This window comes from Podarcis erhardii, assembly GCF_964252035.2.
Source record: "Podarcis erhardii genome assembly, chromosome: 6".
In the NCBI taxonomy this organism is placed as follows: Eukaryota; Metazoa; Chordata; class Lepidosauria; order Squamata; family Lacertidae; genus Podarcis; species Podarcis erhardii.
Genome location: NC_138510.1, coordinates 51,267,243 through 51,290,150, shown reverse-complemented (window position 1 = coordinate 51,290,150; position 22,908 = coordinate 51,267,243). Strand labels below are relative to the sequence as shown.

The following is a 22,908-nucleotide window of genomic DNA, read 5'->3' as shown; positions in this document are numbered from 1 at the left end:
ATAAAATCACTACTGTGGCACACCACATATAGGCGTGGAGAACAGAAATGTGTGTCCACTGTAGGGGACGAATGCAATTTACTGCATGTTAAGACATCTATGCAGAAAATGCTTCATGTGTGAACACACTCTGAAGTGGCAGTTTAGAGAAAGAAAGGTGGGAAATGCAGAGGTGTACAGTATTTCCAATAAAAACCCTCTAGTCCTTGCCTCAGTAATGGACTGAATAAGAGCCAATAAACTGATGCTCAATCCAGGTAAAACTGAGGCATTTTTAGTGGGTGGTTCCATAGAACGGATGGTTGGGAAATTACCGTACCTGCTCTTGATGGGATTAGACTCCCTTTGAAGGAGCAGATATGTAGCTTGAGGGTACTCCTGGATCTTTTGCTATCGCTGGAGGCTCAGCTGGCCTTGGGTGTGTGGAGTGCATTCCATCAGCTTTGGCTGATGGCCCAGCTGTGCCCCCATCTGGACAGGGATAGCCCGCCTAACTTCTGTTGTCTATGTTCTGGTAACCTCTAGATTATATTACTGCAACATCTTACACATGGAGCTGCTTCTGAAGATGGTTCAGAAACTTTAACTGGTGCAGAATCCAATGACAAAGGGTAAGAGGGAAAGTAGGGTATATAAAGACCACTCCTCTTTTGTTATATCCTGCTTTTCCTCTTACCCTTTGGGTCACCTCACTTTCTGACAAGATGTTGGCTGCCAATCGAGCCTTGAAAAACTCATACAACTGAAAGAGGAAGCTGAAAGGAGCAACACTCTTCCCCCTTCCTCTTCCAACATTATGTGCTTTGTAAAACTCAGATTGACAGCTTGGATGCTGCTCTGAGCTTTGAAGAGTAAATACAGATGAAAGAGGCAGTGCGATAGAATGTAACTCTAAGTTCTTCTTCAGCTCTATATACTTGATACCTCATGATGAAGGGGGGGGGGGAGTTTCAAAGGTACCAGTGGAAGTAATCAGTCATGAGCACCATGTTTGCAACCCCAGGATAATGGAAGGATCTTGGCCAATTTCACAATGCAATAAGAAGGGGTGGCCCATGACTCAGAAACATGTGGGGCAGTGCTTTGAATGCAACTGTGAACTGAAGCAGATGGACTGCTTGTTTAAATAAAGTATTTACAAATTGGATTAAATATATTTCTGTGTTTTATGCAAGCTCTGGGGTTTAAACAATCGTCAACAAAACATTATCAACTAGGAAAGCTTCCTATAGCTTGTCTTTATGCCCAGAAGCTAATGCTGTGATCCTGAAACATCTACAAATGAAAACAAAACCCCAAAGTCAGCAATATTTTCATTTTGCGGATGGCATCAAAGAAAATGTTACAAGGAGTTTTCTAAACATGAAATTTTCTAGGTTTATTTGAACTACCTTGTCTTGATGCCAGCAACATCTGTGTGTAAACTCCAGGAGCTAGTGATGGGCAGGCAAACTTAATGCATCAAAAATGTGTGTATGTATTTCATTTTTTTTCTTAATGCTATAATTAATATGACCTATTGCTTCTAGACCATCAAGGACTTGACTTCTAGGGGGAGGGGAAACCAGATTGTTGGATTGGATTGCTTTCCCTTTAAGGGTAGCAGGGCTCACTTGCAGAGGTATTAGCTGTGCAGTCTTTTTACCATGGTACACTTTGCTTCAACCTATTTTGGGCACACTGGAGTTTGAAAATATATTCTACTTTGGGTAACAGGATACGGGTGATATTCTGGTCTATTTCATTTGTATTATTCTAGGATTATCAACATTACTGAAATGTGCTACCATGCTGAATGCATTCAAAATAAAAGCATCCTGTTCCTTGTGTTTGGGTTCCAAAACAGAGGCTTTGTGGTTTTGTTCTACAGCTCCTTGTTTCTCAGCTATAAAGCTCATATCCACCACTATACAAACCACAGGCAGCTGGCTCCATAGCCACTAACCCCTGTAGGCTTTAGCAGCTGGTATTAAGGTATCCTCTCAGCTGCTGTGTTCTACTGGGGCGGCCACTATTATGTCTAATAGTCTGATTAGAGACAGATGCTTGGGGAAATGTCTAAAGCTGTTAATTCCTATTGGGGATACCTGCCCTTCTTTAGACTCAGAGGAGCAGACAGACAGGGCAGTTAACAAATGCCAGGCACTACTAAAACCACACATTTCTTAGAGCTCATTCAGCTCAGTCATGGGAAGAGAGCTAAGGGATATATTCTGAATGTTTGTATAGACCTTATCAAAAAGTATATTCCTCAGATCTGGGATAAGAGCAATCTTTTTAGGATAGGGGCTAGAGATGAGTTGATGGGAGGTGATTCAATACAGTGAGTACCCTGTAGCCCAAGAGGCAGAAATTCAAGCAGACAAGCAGCAGATTTTACAGTATCTTAGCAGTAGTAACATAGGAATAGCCCTGCTGGATCAGGACAGTGGACCAACTAGCTTCCTGCTTTTACAATGGCCAGCCACACGCCCATGGGAAACCCACAAGTGAGATCTGAATGCAACAGCCCTCTCCCTTCCTATGGTTGCCAGAAACTGGTATTGAGAAGCATGACACTGCTTTGGCACCATCAAGGGCTTCACTTCTAGAAGCATCTGGAATAAACTTCTGCCAGTTATTGTAGCTAGTAGCTACAGATAACCTTATCTTCCTTGAAGCCACCTCTGTTCAAGCCACCCAAGTTAGTGGCCATCACTGTCTCTTGTGGAACAAATTCCATAGTTTAACTATGCACTGTGTGAAGAAGTATTTCCTTTCATCTGTCCTGAATCTTCCAACATTCAGCTTCACTGGAGTCCATGAGCTCTATTATTATGAGAAATGAATAAAAACTTTTTTATCTCCAATTTCTCCATGCCATGCATAATTTTATACACATATATCATATCACTTCTTACTTGCCTTTACTCCAGTGATCAGTAATTAGGGAGGGCTCATATTTTGTTCTTCTTGCACGTTGAGTGGAGGGCTAAATTACACCCTCCTTCCAATTTCTTTAACTTTACACTTGAATCAATTGAATCCCCATCATGTGGGATGTCACATGAAATTCTCAGTGAACAGGAAGAGCACAGCTAAGGACATTCTATATATGGAATGTGGTTTGTAAGGTAGATTTGGGAGGATAGAATGGTTTCATCTATGAGAGCACAGGTGAAAGCAGGGCACATATGAGCTGAATTTGCCTTTACCTCTTCCAGAATCTATTATTGTCTCCACCTGAATAACAGGGGGAGTGGCAGATTTTCAATTGCATAAGTGAACACATTGAACTCAATGGGGCTTACTTCTGAGAAGGCATGTAGAGGATTGTGCTGTTATATCACATTCCTTCTTGAGATTTGTGACTAAATTCATTCTTCTTTCTCAGTCAGACAATATCCATCCCCCTCTCTTTGGAGGGCACTGAGGTTGTTTCCACCATCAAAGTGGGAGTTTGCATCCTGAAGAGCAGCGAGTTTTCCTGTGCCTGTCATTACTTACATTTGTCAATACTGGTTGAACCAAGGAGAGCAACTTGGGGGATGTCAGGGTATCCTTGGCCTTCTGTTATCTAAATGCTTGAACCGAGTAATGACACCAGAGAGGGTGTTAAAAACACCAAGCTATCTCAAGAATGTGTGGAGGATGGTATCAACACTGCCAATTTCTCCACTCCTTTGCAGTCATGTGTTGGGTAGGCTCAGAAAAAAAGATGCTTATCTATTCTTCATTATGGAACACCAAAGCGGAGGTCTAGTGAAGTACTGCTACTGAGATCTTTTCCAGTGCTTTTCTTACAATCATTGCACTGAGTCACTTCCCAGGCAATTGGCCTGTTCTTGTGACTTCATTTTTATATAATTAGTTGCAGGAAGTAATTATTTCCTTCAGCGAGCAATAAAGTCTCACAATAAAGTGCATTTGTCATCAAATAAGGAGTGTTGTATTATGAAAGCAGAAACTGGGCAAAGCAAACCCAATGGAAATTCCCTGGGCACCCCTGCTCTCATTGAAGCAACTGCCCTTAAAATACAGAGTTTGCTCTATAGCTTGGTGACGGCCACCAGGAATCTCTGATTTGTGGGCAGTTGGTGAAGTCTAGTTTGGTTTGCGCCTGCTCTCCCCGACATAATCACCACTCTTTCACCCAACTACGAACCTCAGATACATTTTCAAATGGGCTTTATTAAAAGCTATCATCAAAGGGTTATTTGACTTTTTTTAAAAAAGAAAAGCATTAGATACACTGGCTCAAAATGCCTGACATGCACAAGCCATGAAGGAACAGCCAACCCCTGATAAGTCCACCTAGAATATAGCTTGTATTCAAGCTCTTTCCTGAAGTATGGCACTTTTCTACCCATCATATTTTAGTGGAGTGCAAAGACACTAATGAACAATGCATTCTGAAAAGCTTCCAAGCTGGAGGCATGTAATAAATGTTGCATGTTGTGCAAAGGACTAAAACCAGTTAACGGGCTGTATTTTTAATGTCCTTAAATGTATCCAAGTGCCAGGATTCAGTCCAGCCCAGACCTTGAACCCAGCATCTCCACAGAGAAAGGAAAGTATGATTCTCCAGCAAATCTCCAAGCCACCAGTTACCCTGAAGACCTTACAGCTCCTCTGTCTCTTTTGTTCAGCCACCAACAATTAGACTGGGATAGCTGCAGGATTAGTTCAGCCTGCGGATTTAGCAGAGTGGACTTCACTGGACATATAGTACCTGCCTTTCCCTAGGGTTTGCCATATTTCAAAAAGTGAAAACCCAGACACAAAGGTTGTTGAGCTTTTTATTTTATTTTTTGCAAAATTGCAAAAAAAACCCAAAAATGGTTCTGAGCTATTTTTAAAGGAAAATCGGCAAAAACTACACTGCCAACATGGGTTGCCATACATCCAAATTTTCCTGGACATTTTGCCGATTTCCACCCAGACCCTGATTCCAACTGCAGTATTCTGTTTATGTCTGGGAAATTCTGGACGTATGACAACCCTACTTTTCCCAGTTTCTCACACAAAGGGGCAAAGAAAAAGGTCCAAAGAGAGCTCACATAAAGGTGTGCTCATGGGGTAGGGGTGCTGGTAGATCTCCTAGATATATTTTGTGTTCATGTTGCTCACAGTGCAACAGTCTGGTGTCATACATTCCTTCTCACACTTTTTATTTGAATTGCATTTCTTTTTCCTTGCATCTGCCCAAGGGATAAATGAGCTATCATTTAAGTTGCATGGATACGATTGGGTTATTAGCTACCTTCCTAGTAAAGGTTCCCCGTGCCCTGGTTGAACTTTCAGTTGTACTGCTGAAAAATGTGCAAAAATATAATGTAACTGACCAATTAACCAAAAAATGGGTGGGGTGAGGGATCAGAGACAGGCAAAAAATAGAAGAAATAGTGCAAAGATGAGTTATTTGTGCACATTTTGTTCCTCTGTAGTTGAGTCTATAGTCACTATGCTGCCTCAATTTCATATAACGAACTGAAAGGTGGATGCATTACCCTTCCCCAGGTAATTATTTCTGTGGTCAATATTATTCCCATGCATCTCCTAGTCATTGCAAGGACAAACATGAATTTGTAACTCTGCAGGTGGGGGTGATATGCAGCAGAGAAGTGGTAGGCGGGGAAAGTGTTAAGTACTCTTGCTACTTCTCCACTCCAAATTTGTCCCTCCTGAAATGAATGATACCAGGACTCTGTTAGCCTGTTGATGCATGATGCCCCTAAGGCAGCAAAGAAATAAAGTTTCTTCAACCCAGTTTCGTTTAAAGAGCCGTAACTCAGGAGGTGTGTTGATTCGTAGCTGTGCATCTCACAGATTCTGCAGGTTACATCACAATATAGTACTCCACGTCCTGCAAACAAAACTTTAGTCCTGTAAAACTGCTCATTGATCCCTAATTAGTTGCACATCAGTTGTATGAGAGTGGCTGGTAGATCAGCAGGAAAGACAAATCATTTGGAAATAAGGGCTTCTGTAAGGGGATATTTTTGTGCTTTATACTTCAGGAACAAGTTTGTGAAAATTACACAGAACAATGAATGAGAATGGAGGCTTGCCTCAAAGTATCTAGGTGAATGCAGTTGGCCTTTGGTACAATTGGCAACAATTGAGAGAGGAAACGGAAAAGGGCAGATGTAGACCAAACAATGCTCCAATTCACCATGTGCCTCTTTGTGTGCCCCACCCAACCAGGAATGTAGTTATACAATCCCTGACTCCATTGCACAAGTGAAAGGTAGGTTTACCAGACTGACAAATGGGAAGTGTTTCTGCCCACATATAACTCTGGTTAGGCCCCAAAATAGGCACTCTCACTTAGCAACTCAAGACTCATCTGCTTACATTTGTTCATGAGAATCACAAACAGAAGAAAAGGAAGAAGAATTCTGATGTGATAAATAATAAAGGCATCTAACTAAACAGGGCGTTTTAGTCAGTAGCTGGTAAGCTTGCATGGTACTTGCAGATGGTTTTGAATATAGTGCTCTAAAATGTTTCTTGTTCCGGGCTGCAAGTTAGATGCTAAATGTTTGCCTTTACCTAAGCAGAAGCCCTCCAAGCAAATCAAAAGACTGAAGTAAGGTCTGAAGACTGTACTGTAGAATGTAGTTCTGAGCACTCAAAAACACACATTTTTAAAGAAACTGAATCACAAATACTCAGATCACCATGCTCATGGTACACAAATATTCTCTTTGAAACCTTCAGTGCATAGATGCTTTTCTCCACAGTGTTTACAAGTGGGTAACTGGCGTAAGTAAATACTTAGATATTTGGCTATCAGAGGAAACGCAAACGTTAAGAAGAAAGAGGAAGAAATGTAAAATACCTTTGTGTATAGCACATACTTCAAGTACATGATTTTCATAACCATCCACAATGCCTTCTAACTTCAAGAGCTCCCAATGGGTTTTGTATTTGTAGGCTGCAGAAATGAACTCATGCGTATTCTCAGTTGTAATACTCCATTCAACACTTTCTAAGGATTTGATGGGTCACCTGTTCTCAAAAAGGCACTCATTTTATGTCATTTCTGTGATGCTGACCTTAATATTAAGCACTTTTCCCTTTCACTTATAGCCATCCACCTGATGGAGAGCACCACAGTGAAAAGAACAGTTTCAGCACTGCCAAAGATATCCTGTGCAAACCTGTATAGTCTTGTAGACTTATGCTTGTCTACTGTTGTGTGGGCAGGGCAAAGCTGCCAGATTTTCTGCTTCTCCCACATATAAACTAAATTATGATTTATATATGGCAAACACTAAGACAAACTGGGAGTTCAGCAGGGAAATGTCTGCCTTATGTTTACATAAATACACTTTGTGTGTGTGTGTGTGTGTGTGTGTGTGTGTGTGTATACCTACACAAGCTCCTACTTTTCAAATGTTTTAACCTGTATGGATTTGTATGATCTTTTGCTGTGCTAAACTGAAGAATTTACAGCAACTACCATTCTGCATGAAGCTGTTGGGACAACTTGTGTGTCTCCTTATTACACAGCCATGCACAGACAAGCCAAAAAGGCCATAAACCTAACTGCTAATCTTAGTTGGCATAACAAAACTAAAGCTGATTCCAGCAGCTTCAGCACAGTCTTCTCTATAGGACAGGAAGGGGTATTTTCTTATTTCTCCCCTTTTTACTTCTTGTTTTCCTCCCACTGACTACAATTTTGGTGTCATTGCAATAACACAGCCAGCAGGACATGCACATCTCTGAACTCTTTCTATGGAACTACTGAGAGGCCTCTGACAGTGCTGTGCCATCCCACTGGTAGACTTCCCCCTCCAACTGTAAATTGGTACTTAAGCGTGCCATCCTACAGGAAGTGCTGTTAAGTGTCAACTATTTCCCCATTAGCTCTAATAAAGTCTTCACATGCCTATAAGTCGGGGCACTGTTATGGCTTTCCCCAAAGAATCCTGTGAACTGTAGTTTGTTAAGAGTGCTGAGAGTAGTGAAGAAGCCCCTATCCCCCCCCCCAACTACAACATAAATAAATTCAAAAACAAACAAATCACTGAACTGAAATGACAGTAAAGCTGGAGAGGCAAAGAAACACAGCATGTTTAGTGATAATTCATCTTGGTGACTGAGAACTCTGAAAATAGGCAACAGCATGAGATAAACTCCTTCCTTGGTAATGAATAAATGCATGGGGAACTAGACATCCTGTGCAAGCTACTGAGCACTGTCACTACCTCACCTCCAGAGAGCACTAAAAAAATGAATAGAACATTAAAAAATGAGCATATCAATGGAAAGTTATGCTAATAGTATTTGCAAATACCAGCAGATTACAAGTCTGGGAAACAATGCCAAAACAACAACAAGGAGAAGTACCGTACATCTCCCTGAAGCTTGTGGGGAGAGAGGCAAGGTTTCAGATGCAGCATTGTCAAGTGGTCTAAAGCTAAAACTTCAAAGCAGAAAGTACTTTTCCAATTCCTTTCATATTTATAATGTGAGAACTTTTATTCTTATTTAGGCAGGATGAAAGAAGTTCAGGAATACTACAGTTCTGTACATTGTCCCCCAGGAATGCTAACTCCTGTCCCAGCAGCAGTTTGGCAATTGCTTTATAAAAGGAATAAAGGACCTTCCCAAACTCCTATGACACATATTTTAACTCCTCCCTGAACGTGCCTCTCAGTTTGTCCTGGAAAACTGCCTTGCAAGAACAAGGTCAAAGAAGGGGAGTGAAAGAGAATTTCTGCTCCACTCCCTGTGTGTACAACACCTTGTAGAGAGAATCAGTTTAATAGCATTGCCCCTCCCTTCCCCCCCCCTTTTGCTTACCTTGTGACTGTGATTCATTTTAAATGTTTAAAGCACCCATTTCCTCTTTGATGCAAGGCAAAGAGGATTAATTTTAACCTATTTGGATCATTTGTTGTGCTGGCTCTTCCTGGATGGTGGCAGAGAGTTCATGTGTGACTAAATAAATCTGCTAATAAGGTAATACCCACAGTGGTAATGTGTTGCACAAGAAGAATTAGTTGCCACTTGAGCTATCCACTGTTCTCTGCATGCTTACACAATATTCAAAACCAGTAAAGAAAAGGGAAAAGGAAAAAAAGACTTGCTGCCATCAATAAATAGTGGTTTCTATGGTCCTAAAGAGAGCTAAGCTGATAAAACTGCCCTTCTTCTGTAATGGTTCCATAAGCAGGTATAAGCATATGGAGAAAAAATTCCAAATACACTGTAGTAAGACATTTCCCCATTATTTCTAATGAAATAATCATTGAAGTTGGTACTGTACAGGAGATGGTTTCTTTTGTTCCTTCCTCCACTGGTGCCTCTGGAGCCCATATACTAAGATTTGCTAGGAGAGAACTTTTCGCTTCATAGTAAATTTTGTCTTTCCTTCCTAAGATATGTAGATTGAAGATTGTTCAGATCTTATAGAAGACAACTGATGTGCACATGGAATAAAAACAGAAGCATTTCCCCTTGCCCAGATTCAGCTGCACCCTATTCGACCTCCAACGTCATCCCTGCACAGTGTGCATCAGACACACCTCTGCAATGAGCAGGCTGTTGAGCGTGGCTGCACTTGCAGGCAGGTGCTCACTCAACAGCAGACTTACACTACTAAAGACATCTTCCTGATGCCGCAGGCACTTGCTCCATAAGCTGTTCATTTTGGCAGCCTACTGGTGAAAGTAGGTATAGGGTTATTTTTTAGAGCGGGGAAAACCTAGAGGCTACTTCTTTCCAAGGAAACCTTTGCCCTCATTTGGCTCCTTTACCAACATGAACCAGATGTTCAAGGAGAGTTTCCTACAGATGAAATCATTTTATTGAGGTAAGGAAGTATATTTGAATCCAACCCACTAAATAGCATTGCATGTATGAATCAGGGCTGCCCAGTTATTTAAAAAGTGTCTGAGCTAAGTTTGGCAGTCTGCATTTCTAAGTATCTTTCTGCTGTCGCCTTTTCCAATAGAAAAGATGAGACAATGCTGACACTTCCAAACTAGAAACATGGTTATCCCTAATGTTTGTTAACTTATTGCATTTATATTCATTTTTTTCTCTAAGTAGCTGTGGATGGTGGACATGGTTCTCCCCCTCAACATTTAAGCCCCACAACAACTCTAAGAGGTAGGTTAGGCTGAGAGGCAGTAACTGTTTCATGATCACCCAGTGAGCATGGCTGAGTGGGGATTTGAACCCTAGACTCCCAGGGTTCCACTACCCCACACTGGATTCTCAACCTATGAAAAAATGTGTTCTATGCTTACAGTACAGCTTATGTCTCAAGCAGCTAAAAAAGGCCAGAATGAAACAGGTATGTGAGACCAAAAATAACCTGAAAAGGAATAGCAGCCTGCCTGGAGTGTTTTTACCTCAAACACTCGTTAAAGTCCTCCATTGAATCTGTTTATCAATGGGCTGAGCAGACTGTATTCTGCTGGGATATGAAGTGCTTCTAGATAGCCTAGCTTATCTCCCAAATCATTTTCCTATTTTGTTTGAATTTATTTGCCTTGAATATTGGATTTATTTATCAGCCTTGTTTTTATCAATAACAAGCAGCCTACAAAGATATGTTGTTCTTACGCTGCCATTTTAAATTATTTATTTATTACATGCCTCAAACCCCACATTTCTGCTTCATTTTGTCGGTGTTCAAACTCAGGGTCATTTGAGATTAGAAAGGCATTCTGAAGCCCATTTTATTACTTTGAAAGGCAAATGGATAGGATGCATTCCACAGAAACAGAGCTGTGCAAGAAATGTAAGCACAGCACTGATAGCTACAAGCAAAAAGTCAGGAAATACCAGGAGTTCTTCTCCAGAGTAACTCTTACCACTTTTTCCTTGTAAACAATGTACTTCAGCCACTTGAAATCCTGCCACTTGAACCCTGCCAGCACAAAGAGGGAATCCTTTTCATATTGCTCTGGTTTCTGGATGGCCCCTTCTGGGTATGTTATTCGCATTGTTGTCTTGCCACCAACATCCTTTTCAAAGCCTTTCACTGGAGCAGAGTTCAACCTACAGAGAGTTCAGAGAAGAGCTGCCAGTTGCATTTACACCAGAGTTCAGTTTGAAATGCTAGCAAAAACACAGGATAGAAACTATAAAATTAAACAAAAGACAGACATGAGCAAATATGCCGAGAGCTCGTAACTGCCAGTGAAACAGTTAAAACTGCTTGCATCCAACTTCTGGAGTTAATGTGTATAAAGAGATGATCAATTAGACCTGACTGAGCAACCAAGAATTTCAGAATTTAGTGTTTCCTGATTCTTCCACAGGCCAAAGTGAGAAGCTAAGCACTCAAATAAAGAGCCAGCCACTATTCTCAATACAAATATAAAGGAAGTTATTAGTGCCCATTCTTATCCATCTACACTATCTTGATTTTTCCTAGAACATATTGAACTGCTGGTAAGTAGTTATTCTCTACTAGGACTATGGTGTGGGCAGATATTTATCATCAAAGCTTATCACAAAGCATAAGTGCATAGAACTTTTCACCTACAATTTAGTTTGTGGTATAATCATGCTCATGAGGTAGTGCTAGCAAGACTGCCTTATAAACTGAAACTAGTTGTCCACAAACCAGAGCATCCCTAAACACTCGAAGATGAAAATTTTTGGTATCCAACTCTGGAAAAGGAGCTCCTTGAATGCCCTTGGGTACTCGACATATGAAGCGATGTCACCGTTGCACCACAATTTCCTTCCAACAGGAAACCAAGAAACTGGCAACTGGGTCTCTATCTCTTATAGTTCAGGACTAGACAATATCAGAATGGCTGTTCTGAAAAGCAGTAGTCCCACATCCTCCTATGCCTCCCCGATAAGGAAAAACATTTAACGTCTTGCCAGTGTGCCCCAGGTTTTCCCACTACATTTCATTAGCTGTTTGCAACTCAGAATGAGATGATTTTATGTCACACATTGTATTATTAGTTGCTACTGCGGAAGGGGAAAGAATGAAACAAGAAGCTGCTGTTTTTAGCAGCGGCCCCACATCTGCCATACTTTCTAATTCCAGCCTTAGTCTTTTATGTGAGGCATATTGTGCCAAGGACACTGGAATCTGACAGGGCCAGAGGTGCTGCAAACCTCTACTGCACATAGTAGGAAAAGAATTATAGAACACCTATTCCTCTCCCCTGTGTGGACAACTCACCTGATAACAATGTCGTAGTCATCGATTTTCAAACCCAGTGACTTGTTTGCTAGAATGCCACCATTTCCCACAATAACACATCTCCGGCAACTGAGACTGGGAAGGAAGCAGAGATAAGGGCAGTTGGGTAAACAGTAAAATCCACAAGCACAGAGCTCCTCCTGGTCAAGATCCAATTCAGGCACTGTAAGTATAATCAGGAGGCTGTACTCTATTAATTTGCAGTAACAAACTCTGTCAATTTATAATACAGGGAGCATAGCAACACAGGTAGCAAAATGAGGAAATGTTCTCACCATATCTACTTAGGCTTATTGGCTCAAGATGAAATCACTGCATTTAAATAGCTAACAAAATGTTTCTTTTCATAATGAAACAACTGTAAGGGAAGAGTTAAACAGTGAAACTAAGTGCAGATTTTGTTTGCACAGAAGAATAGTAACTGCTTAATTAAATACCATTTATCTATGCACAGGAAAATATGCAGAGAAAGGTCCCAAATAAACAATCCTTAAGAGGAAAATGACAGTTGTAGATTGTTAGTTAAAATCATGTTAGAATTCCTACTGCAATTCTCTTCCCTTTATTTTACTATTCACTTTGACATTAGACCTGGATCTGTGTTTAATCCAATTTCCTCTTGTCCTCTGCTCAATGGACTGGATGGTACACTTTGCTTCACTCCCTGTTACATACAATGGGCCAGTCAATTTCCCTTCACCTAGACTGCCTCACTAGGTTGTTGTGAGGATACAGTGGAAGGGGGGTTGTATGCCACTTTGAGATCATTGGAGGAAAAGTGGGACATAAATGAAATAAATAATATAAAAGCATTATTGTCCCATGTTGTCTCCTCCTTTTATACAAGATAAAATTCCCAATCCAGATCCTTCAACATTTCCTCATCAGTGCTTCCTGTAGTTCAGGAGAAGTCAAAGCGACTACATTCAAAGGCTCCTTTTTACATCCTCTTTCAAGGACATAATAAGAGCATTGTAATTTTAAGAATTACCTTATTTTTCCGTGAATAACACGCCCCCATGTATAAGACTATGGGGGGAGAAAATGGGGGGAAATGGCCCAGAAGTGTTGAGCTTTTTTTGGGGGGGGGGGATGCCGAAAATAAATCAAACGATTGAAAAACCCTGACAATCACAGCAGCAGCCAATCCATGGCAGCCCTTGCCGCAGCAACAACTCACCCACCCAATCGCCGCACACAAGCTCCTGCTTGCAGCTGCGCACATCCCTCCTCTGCACTACTCATGTATAAGACGACCCCTGATTTTTTTACATTACTTTCAAGTAAAAAACCCTTGTCTTGTACACAGAAAAGTACAGTAACTGCCAACAGGAATTGGAGACTGAAGGATGAGTAAAAACTGTCTATGTACTACACAAGCCACTTCCTTAATTTCACTCTTTCTCCTTCTTCCTCCCATTTATTGCTCTGTAAAGTCTTATATACATTAAAAATATTGTGTATTGTTGAGTATAACTTTGGAAACTAGGTCCCAAATACCATATGATTTGTGGTTACATTTAGTGGCTCCAACAATGTGAAACAGGAGAGTAGGAATGCTCTGGGATACCATAAATACAAAGATGTGTAGAAAAACACTGAAAACTGCCTCAAAGGAGTACCACAACTGAAGCAGAAAGTACAGCACAATAGTAGGCTGTCTGTAAACCAGACCACATTTCCATAAAGTTGTCACATCAGAAGTAAGACAGACACTTGGAAGTGCTCCTAGACAAGATGAGATGCTGATCGAATTTTTGGTTCAAGAACAAGGGTAACACTTCTTGCTTCAACTGAAAACTGCAATACTATCACATCACTTCAGTAATATTTCAAGTATATACAGTGATCTGCAATCTTGATTTAACTCATTCTCATATCCAGTCTGTATAAAAATGGACTATTATTCTTCTATTTTACTATTTTAAGGTAACTCAATGGAAAGGAGAATGAAAATGACTTGTCTAGAAGCTTGAAAAAGTATTTATTTAAAATTCTCTGATTTTAGGATGGGTTAACTCTATTCTGTAGAACTCCATATTTAACCTTTAATCTCTGTCTGTGTAGCCTTAATTCATTGCATACTTCCTCAAGTCTCTCTTATCTCTTTCCCTTCTATCAGTTTAATCTCTACCAAGGTTTGTGGCTTGTTTCTTCCAAAGAAATCACAAGTGGTAAGCCAAGAACAAACCTTGCTTACCACTTGTGGTTTTCCTGGGTGTGAGCAACACAACATGCCAGATTCTGGTTTGGTTCATCCATGGAACTGCAGCACTAGAAATGGGACATGCGGCCTGTTCACACTAAACCACTGTTTGTTTTAAACTATGGGTTATGACAGGTGACCCAGAACAGAGTTATCTCAATTTTTCTTGCCAATTCAGAATGTAAAATATGTTTAGTGAGGTACAAAGCTCAGTAGAAGAAATTGAGGCAAAGGAAAACAGCAAGAATTTGGTGCTAAGCTAGTATTAGACAACAACAATAGGTATGAGGTTCCACCATGTGCCAATAGATTAGTGAAGAATGTTCTATATTAAAAGCAAAATATTGGAGGGGGACGACGACAAATGAACATGTCTGCCACTACATCCAAGTTTGCTGCTCCCATGAATATGTGCATTAACAGCTCACGCCTCCGAAAGCCAGGTAAAAATTTCCATAATCAATCTTGCTATCAGCTCCACTGCCCCACAGCTATAAACATAGGGTTTAGAAGAGGAGCTGTTAGTGAGAACAAGCTGAACCTTATATTTGTCTGAATAAACACTGTGCAATTCTGCTGCCTTACAATGATACCTTGGGGGAGGTTGTGACAAGTTAATGCATTTGTTGAAAGATTGTCAGTTATTTATTTTGAAATGTAGGGAATCAAGCAGATTGCGGTAACACTAGAGAATAAAATGTGTGAAGCTGTCAAAAAAACTATTTTATAGACCCCATGGATTGGAACAGGAGCATCATTCCCAGCTCCTCGTTTTATTCCAAAGCCAAGAGCCCATAGGGAAGCAGTTTATTAATGGCCACCAACTCCCAGGGGCTCCTTCAGGCTCCCAAAAGAATCTACTCACCTGTCAAGGGCTGGAGTAAGACGATAATCTTTGGTTGCTGACAAGATGGCTTTGATCAGATTATCTGTTAAGAAAAAAATACATTGGAAGGGTTAGCTTGCTTCATTTTTTCCCCATAGTATTGATGAACAAAGACTTCAGGGACCAAGATGATTATTGAATGAATTTGCACTGGTATATTTAAGTTACAGCATAACAATTAGAAATTAGACAAAGGGCAACAAACCTTACATAAATACATTCTTTAGGTTGTATGTTATAGCACATTATTTTGATTCAGGAATATCCTAGAGCTAAAAATTCAGATTGACTCTGAAAAATAAAATTCTATTTCCAAAATGACTGAGTTTCAATAAACACAGGCACCTTTGAGAATCTATTTCTCCATTGTTTCTTTGTTACATACAGTGTCTTCCGTCTTTGCTTCTCTTTCTGATGTGTACCAAGTGGATATCCTGAACAATAAACCACATTGCTTTCACTAAAGACCTGCAGCACTTTCTACATGTTAGGAGGGAGCTACTTGCATTACTCATATGTGCAACAGGTCTATTCGGTGCAATCAAGGCTGGGAAACCATTTTGGCAAGTATGCCATAAGTCAACTCCACAACATTAGATGCCACCCTATGTAGTGCAGTTACAGGCAGCCCCTGGTAGACTAATGTGGTTTCTATCTACTGAGCCAGGGAGCAAACAGCAATGTGGCAATCTAGAGACAGGCAGATTTGTAGACACCCACCTCTATGCCATAACCAGAGCATTGGACTCCAACTCTTGTACAGATGTACTACAAACTCAAGTTTAGATTGGCTATTCAAGATGTACACATGACTTTTCAGCACTGAATCTGTTTGCGTGTCAAGACCCCGAGGTCACCCGCCCCCCCAATGATGAATAAGACACAAGGACACAGATATTAGGTTAATGGTTATTGGGCAAATTTTGGCCACAACTTTATTGGTTACAGAATGTGACTGGTATTGGCTTAGGCATTGGAATTGACCCGACTATATCTGACTCCTTCCTGCCATGCAGTGAGTCTTGTAAGGGTCAACCACCAATAGGGGGAGCCCCATTGATGAAAATCAACTCGAGCTCCCCCTGGGTTCCTGATGGGGTCATGGCATGGCCTTAGCCGCTCCCTGGGCTTCGGACAAGATCCACACCCCCGGATTCCTTTAATGGAATACCCTTAATATTGGAGGGGCAGGTGATGGCCACACCTCACCTCCCCCAACACAAGTTCAACCAGTGCCTAACTGCCAAACCTTACAAAGTTGTGACGACTGCTACAATGTTTAGTTTAGATTGGCTATTAAAGATGTACACATGACTTTTCAGCACTGAACCTGCTTTTGGAACATGATACTATAGTAAACAATAAAGAGCTCATTTTAACCAAGAACCAGAAGTGATGCATGACATAGCACTAAATCAGGACTATCGTGTACTGGATCCTGTTCTCACTGGAGGTATTTTTTCCCTTTTGTGCATTCTCAAAATAATGCTACCTCCTTAATTTTAAAAAGTAGGTTTGGATACTATTGTAAAATTTTTATAAATAAAAATAAATTGTTTCAACTCAAAATTGGTGCTTTTCATAACGAGTGAATATATCTGAATGGGTGATTCTCTTCTTAATTTTCTTTCACTTCACATTTAGGTAGCAGGTAGGTCTACAAAGCATTAGTAGTTGTAGTATTTTAGATATATATTCCACTCTTCCTCCCAAGGGATTCCAGGGCAGTGATCACATAAGCAATAAAACAATTAAAGCATCTAAAAACAATTCCAATACAGATGCAGTCTGGGAAAGATCTTTACTCAAAAGACTTGTTTGGAAAGAAAGGTCTTCAGTATGTGCCAAAAAGACAATGGTGACGGTGCCTGTCTTCAGTATGTGACATATATTTAACAAGAAGGAGTTCCAAAAGGTATGTGCCACAATACTAAAGACTGGATTTCTATATTGTGCCAAAAAGGTGGAATCTGCAAACTGCCTTGGGTGTGTGGGCAGAAAATTGGCAAATAAACGTTGTTAAAAAAATACTGTATGTTTTGGTTACTTATAATTCAGAACTGGGACAACTGCAAATAGCTACTGCGAAAATTATGACTATAAGGAGGCAAGACTATCAGGCACTGAGCTTTTCAACAAGTTAAAAGGTGCAGAAGAGTTAGGAGTTTGGCTTTGCAAACCACATTTAAACAAGGGAAAGACTTACACTATGAAAGCAGAATTATGCAAGTTAATGGAAAAGGCAGATAATATATAATATGCAAAGATTATAAGATCTATCTATCATTAGACAGTAAAGTAAAGAAGTGTGGCTGCTTGAAGGGCTGTGAAGAGTGTATATCCTGAGTGGAGGCAGCTTTTATCAAGCAGCATGGTAAATGGGAGAGGGGAGGAAAAAGAGAAAAAGTCTGACTTGGCATAAGGCTATTTCCTTCTAATGCTGCAAACCTTTTACAGTACAACTCCCACCTTAGCTGGAGCTCCCTACTAAAATGGTAGAGGCCAGACCTTTCATTTAAAGATGAATAATGGATGGGAAAGAAGACAATGAGAGTATAATCCTATGCATTTCACTCAGAATAAAGTTCCATTGAGGCGTGCTCTTCCTTAAGTAGGTTTTTTTTTTATTTTGAAAATGGAGGGGGAGAAGGGAAAGTGTTCTGAGCACTATTTTCAGTTGAACATCCTGTGAAGCAGTAACTTATGTAAACTGTGTGTCCCAATGTATGACTCATTGTAGGAGACAGCAGATAATTCCAACTAGCCCTGCTCCACTTTTTATGACTGGTTCAGGCTAGTAAATCTCAAGGCTCTAGCGCAGAAGAAGCCACCAAAAATTGGTGTACATCTTGTATTAGTGGAATAAAATTCAGGGGTGGGGGGGAACTCTCCTAAGGAAATTATAGTGGCTTTCAATAGCTATCTAATGGATTTTTACATTTTTGTTTTTATGTTTTCATATATGCCAATTTCTATAAGTTAATGTATTGCAATGGAGGATAGCACCATAGCAAAATAAACTGTTATGAAATGCTGGCATGCACATAAGAATACTGATTCCTTAGTGCTCAGGGAGCTGACTGAACAGATAATAACACAGTTAATATTTTTTTACAACCCAGGTTAGCCCCAGCTTATTTAGTATGAGTTATTCCCAAGTAACAAGGTCTTTTTCCAGCTTTCTAACTATGCAGGTTTGTAATAGAGCTAGATCACAAAATGATCCTAGTAAAATTCTTGGGTGCATCCTGTTGCACTCATCTAAAGCCAACCTACCCCAAACAAAGCAGAGATTCTGCCAGAGGTCCAAACCATACAAATTCCCCTCCAGAGAATACTCTGCTTCCTGTCTACAATGTGCTGTTCTTACTCCTCTTCTACATTAAGGCTAAATAAACAGCCACTGGGCTTAATGACTCAGCATCCACTTCAGGGATCAACAAGCACTGATGGGATGCAGTGTTTCAAGCAAGTTTGGTCAGCTTGCCACATGAGTCAGCTCCATCTAAGTTTATATAGTGTCTTTCATTAAAAAATGTTCCAAAACAGTAAGCAATGAGAAAATGTGAATTTTAGTATTTTATCTCCCATTGGTCTCTATTTGAAAAATTCACCTGAGCAGAACTCTGGCAATGAGCATCTGGCACCTGCACACATGCCATTAATTTGACTTCACATGGAACAGGTTTGTGAGACACAAGTCAAGGTGTAACGATGTTGTCAGGTGCTAGGAAAGCTGGTAATATTTGTGCTAGAAAAATCTAGACAACAAGGTTAGCATTGCTGCTTTAATATGCTACAAATTTAGCCAAGAGTCATTTTGTTGGAATGCTGGAGATGTAAGAAAGCAGCAAGAAATTATGGGATTCTTACAGCCTAAGAAATGCAAGAGTATGTTGCAGCAAGTAAAGAGAGGATGGGTGAAGATACGAAATGCAGACACAGATCTCTCAACCCTGTAACAATTCTTTTTCTGATATGTAACTAAGGCTGCATAACCACCATACATTTCAAGTGCATTTAAAACACACATACCCTTCAAGAATCCTGGGAACTATAGCTTGCTAAGGGTGCTGGGGATTGTAGCTCTGTAAGGGAGAAACTACAGTTCCCAGGATTATTGGGGGTGGGAGAAATGCATGGTGTGTATGATATCTAAATCTGCACTACAAATACCAGATCTTTTGGCAGAACAATCTCAACTGTTCCTGGGAATTTGCACTGTGAGCTGTCCCAGGTCCTGACCTACCTGACCCTGCTTGACCCTGCCTTAGCAACTTAAAACCAAGGTACCTGCTGCAGGATTCTGGTATAGATCAGCCTTCTCTAGGTCATGTTCAGCACTTTGTGACTCACAACTCTGCAAGAGGAGCACACAGCTGATGAGTACAACTGAAGTCAGAGTTCATATTGTGAGAAAACAAAGCAGTCATGGCACAAAGATATCCAGTGCCACATAGTTGCTCTTCAAATGAATGCAATCAGATGTAGGATGCTTTGCTCTGGAGTGATATATGTAGTTTTCATAACCAGATACATGATACCAATGCAGGGCACACCCAATTTATGATGTACCTGCTCTGAGAGTTTTAACTTCTTGAATTCCTAGATTAGCATAAGAGCAATAAATCAGGACCACAGAAAACTATGTAGATGAGCTGTAACACATGTGGAAAGACATCAAAATTGGATGTTGAGCAACATCCAGCTGTACATGGAACATACTTTTGCTTTTCTGATTCCTTAGGGGGTATTATTCTTGATCCTCAAGCTTCTAGGATTTTTGCCAGGGGCATGCAAGCTATTTCCAGAGTCTTGGGTATTAGGAAAAACTTCAAAGGGGTTTCAATAGAAGTTTGGTGGAAAAAAAGGCCAATGAAGATATGTGGGTTCCAGCTAAGGCCTCATCTCATCTGAAATGCATACTTTTAGGTTCATCATAACTAAGAAAAGGGTAACTCTTAGATAAGGGCGCTGCATCTATTTTTCCTCCTATCTTTGAGTAATTTTAGAATGCTCTCTGTTCTCTTGGGAAGTGCCAATCAATATTCATGGGATTCGTATCCCACAGAGTAAAAGGCCAACCAAAGTGGAACAAAACACTTTGGCTACATCATACTATGACATAAAAAACCAGGATCAAATATTCACTCGGCCATGAAGCTCATTGGGTGGCTACGTGCAAGGCAAGCCTTCTTAATCAAATCTACTTCATAGGATTCTTGTGAGGATAAAGTGGGGGACATGAACCACCAGCTTCTTGGAGGAAAGGTGTAATATATTATTATTATTATTATTATTATTATTATTATTATTATTATTACTAATATTATTATTATTTAAACTTATTAGTCACTTGTTACTCAAGAGCCTCCTAGTGACTTATGTCACAGAAAAATATATGCAAGTACATTATACCTTAGAAAAAAGGAGGGGGGAATCATAGAATATGTTAGTATTCCATAAAACGTATTAGGAAAATAAAATCAACACACCTTAGCAGTAATAAACAACATTAGCAATAAGCAAACAACAAACAAAGCAACACTCACAACCACTAATTAGCAGATAAACAAAAAGAACCTCACCCCCAACCATTCAATATGGTTAAACTGTTTGTTTGTTTGCCCCCCACCCACCCACCACAGAGATTTAGGCAAGTGGGAAACAGGTGAAGGGGATTGTCAGTGTTGGTGCTCCAATTGTTATTCTTTACCTATTTGCCACTTGCCTAAATTTCTGAAGGCGGAAGGCACCTACAGAAGGGTCTCTCATGTAAATCTTATGCATGGGCAGGTTAACTGGAAAGGATGTAGTGTTTTATTTATACTCTTTGACAATTGTTTTCATTATAAGATGGAGGAAGTTGTACCCTAAAACCTCTGTAGATAGCAAGAGATCCATTCATGAAAGAAACAGACTGCTGAACCTCATCCTGTTAATGTAGAATAGTTACCATGACACAGCAGACTGAAAAAAGGTTCTCAATGAACACAGGAGGTTGATGAGGGAGTGAAAATGGGAAAGAACTCCTGCTCTCTGAACTTCAGCTCCTCCAGACACAGATCTGGGCAAGAAGCCAAGAAGGAGGTGTAAAGACAGATAGTTTGGTTCAGTGCAAATTTGAATTTTGATGTCAGCATGCATCTGTATTTTATCAACAGAGATAAAGTATTATTTATATCAGCATGCCAGATGTGAAAAGAGACTGCTATGCAGCTAAAAGAATGTTTAGGGAAGGGAATGGCATAGATTGTGTTTGGTAGTGCTCAGATGTGCTTGTTCCAGTATGCCCTGGAGGTCAATACTTCCAACTGTGCATGCATAGCTTTCTACCCTGCAGAGCTCATAAAAGCAAACATTTTGACGTAACACTTGCCTCCACAGGAATGTAGGCATATATGTGAAAAATGTGAAGTTAAAATTGGTCATCCACACAGATTTTTCTAGGACAATCCCATGATCAGGAGCCAGCAGGAGCTGTTCCAGAAAATTCACACAGGTGAAGAATTCTGACATGACATTTTCCTAATATGTGCCTTCTCAGACATTATTCTACATAGTTTTATAGCATAGAAGTTTTTGTTGATTAAGCAGCATATTGACGTTGTTATATAAATAAATGAATAAGTTTTTTTCTATTGCTATTATTTGTTTTTGCATTTGAGTAAATAACTTAAGAAGTTATGGCACGTGTGGCATTTGTAACAAATTGCTATGTTGAAACCAACCATGCTTATTAATAATTATAAAATATACTGTAGTCTTCTGGTATGAAACCTAGTCCAATCTCAACACTAAAGTTTGGGTTAGCTTGCTTCTTGGTGAAGCCAACCCAGAAAAGGCATAGAAGAAGAACTCTCGGAATCAGTTTGACAAACAACTCACAGACTAAAACAATCTGGTACAACAGCTTGAAACTTTAAAATGTTACTGTGCAGACTATGTACATCACAGCCAGGGTGATCCCAAGTTCACAGAACAAAGCAAGTTAATCCCCCTTGCCATTTCAAATCAAACAGCTGAGAAGCAGACTGAAGCTCCTGAACATTTGCACAAAGCACTTCTCATGGTACACTTCCTTGACAAAGGTAGGGTCTTTATGAAGGATTAGCTGCCCTCTGATGCTAAACTGGCACATCCTCTTCTCAAGCATCACCCAATTTCCCCAGTTGCTGTAGTTCTGGCAAGCACCAGAAACTTCTTCTTGCAGTCTCCTTTCAACTGGCACCAGACTAGCCCTGACTGAAGACCTTAATGAGGTGCTGATCCCATCATCAGGTCACTATTATTCATCCCCAATGCATCCCCTGGGATAAGCAGAAAAAGCTGATGTAAGAATCCCAGTGACGTGTGATGCGAGAAGGTTGCCATTTGCCTCTCTCACGCTCCTAGCCTGTCAGCACAGCCATTAGGCTCACCAGTTTACAGAGAGTAATAATTCTTCCCTCCCACATATACAAACTGCCTTGGACTGAATCCTGGCACAAAGTTCTGTCCCATGAGGGCATTAAACAATCCATTCAGTTGTTTTGCTCCCACTGCTTCAGCTCCCAGCCATTTAAGTAATGGCAGTTTCTGTTTTTAACTGAAGAAAATCCAATATAAAACCCTGGATTTACATAACACTGTAGTGGTGACACA

At 40.3% G+C, this 22,908-nt stretch overlaps 1 protein-coding gene across 10 annotated transcripts in view; it reads right to left on the bottom strand.

Moving 5' to 3' along the window:
- ST3GAL3 (ST3 beta-galactoside alpha-2,3-sialyltransferase 3) overlaps positions 1–22,908 on the bottom strand; it is a 185,931-nt gene that overhangs the window by 51,286 nt on the left and 111,737 nt on the right. For all 10 annotated transcript variants that reach the window (XR_014157370.1, XM_081865550.1, XM_081865551.1 and 7 more), the window contains 3 exons: positions 15,244–15,307; positions 12,152–12,247; positions 10,818–11,004 (listed from right to left, as the gene is read on the bottom strand). Coding sequence is in view for 9 of the 10 variants with exons in the window: in XM_081865550.1 (XP_081721676.1) it covers positions 10,818–11,004; positions 12,152–12,247; positions 15,244–15,307 (347 nt within the window). In the remaining variant the exon portion in view is untranslated. The remainder of the gene's footprint in view (positions 1–10,817; positions 11,005–12,151; positions 12,248–15,243; positions 15,308–22,908) is intronic.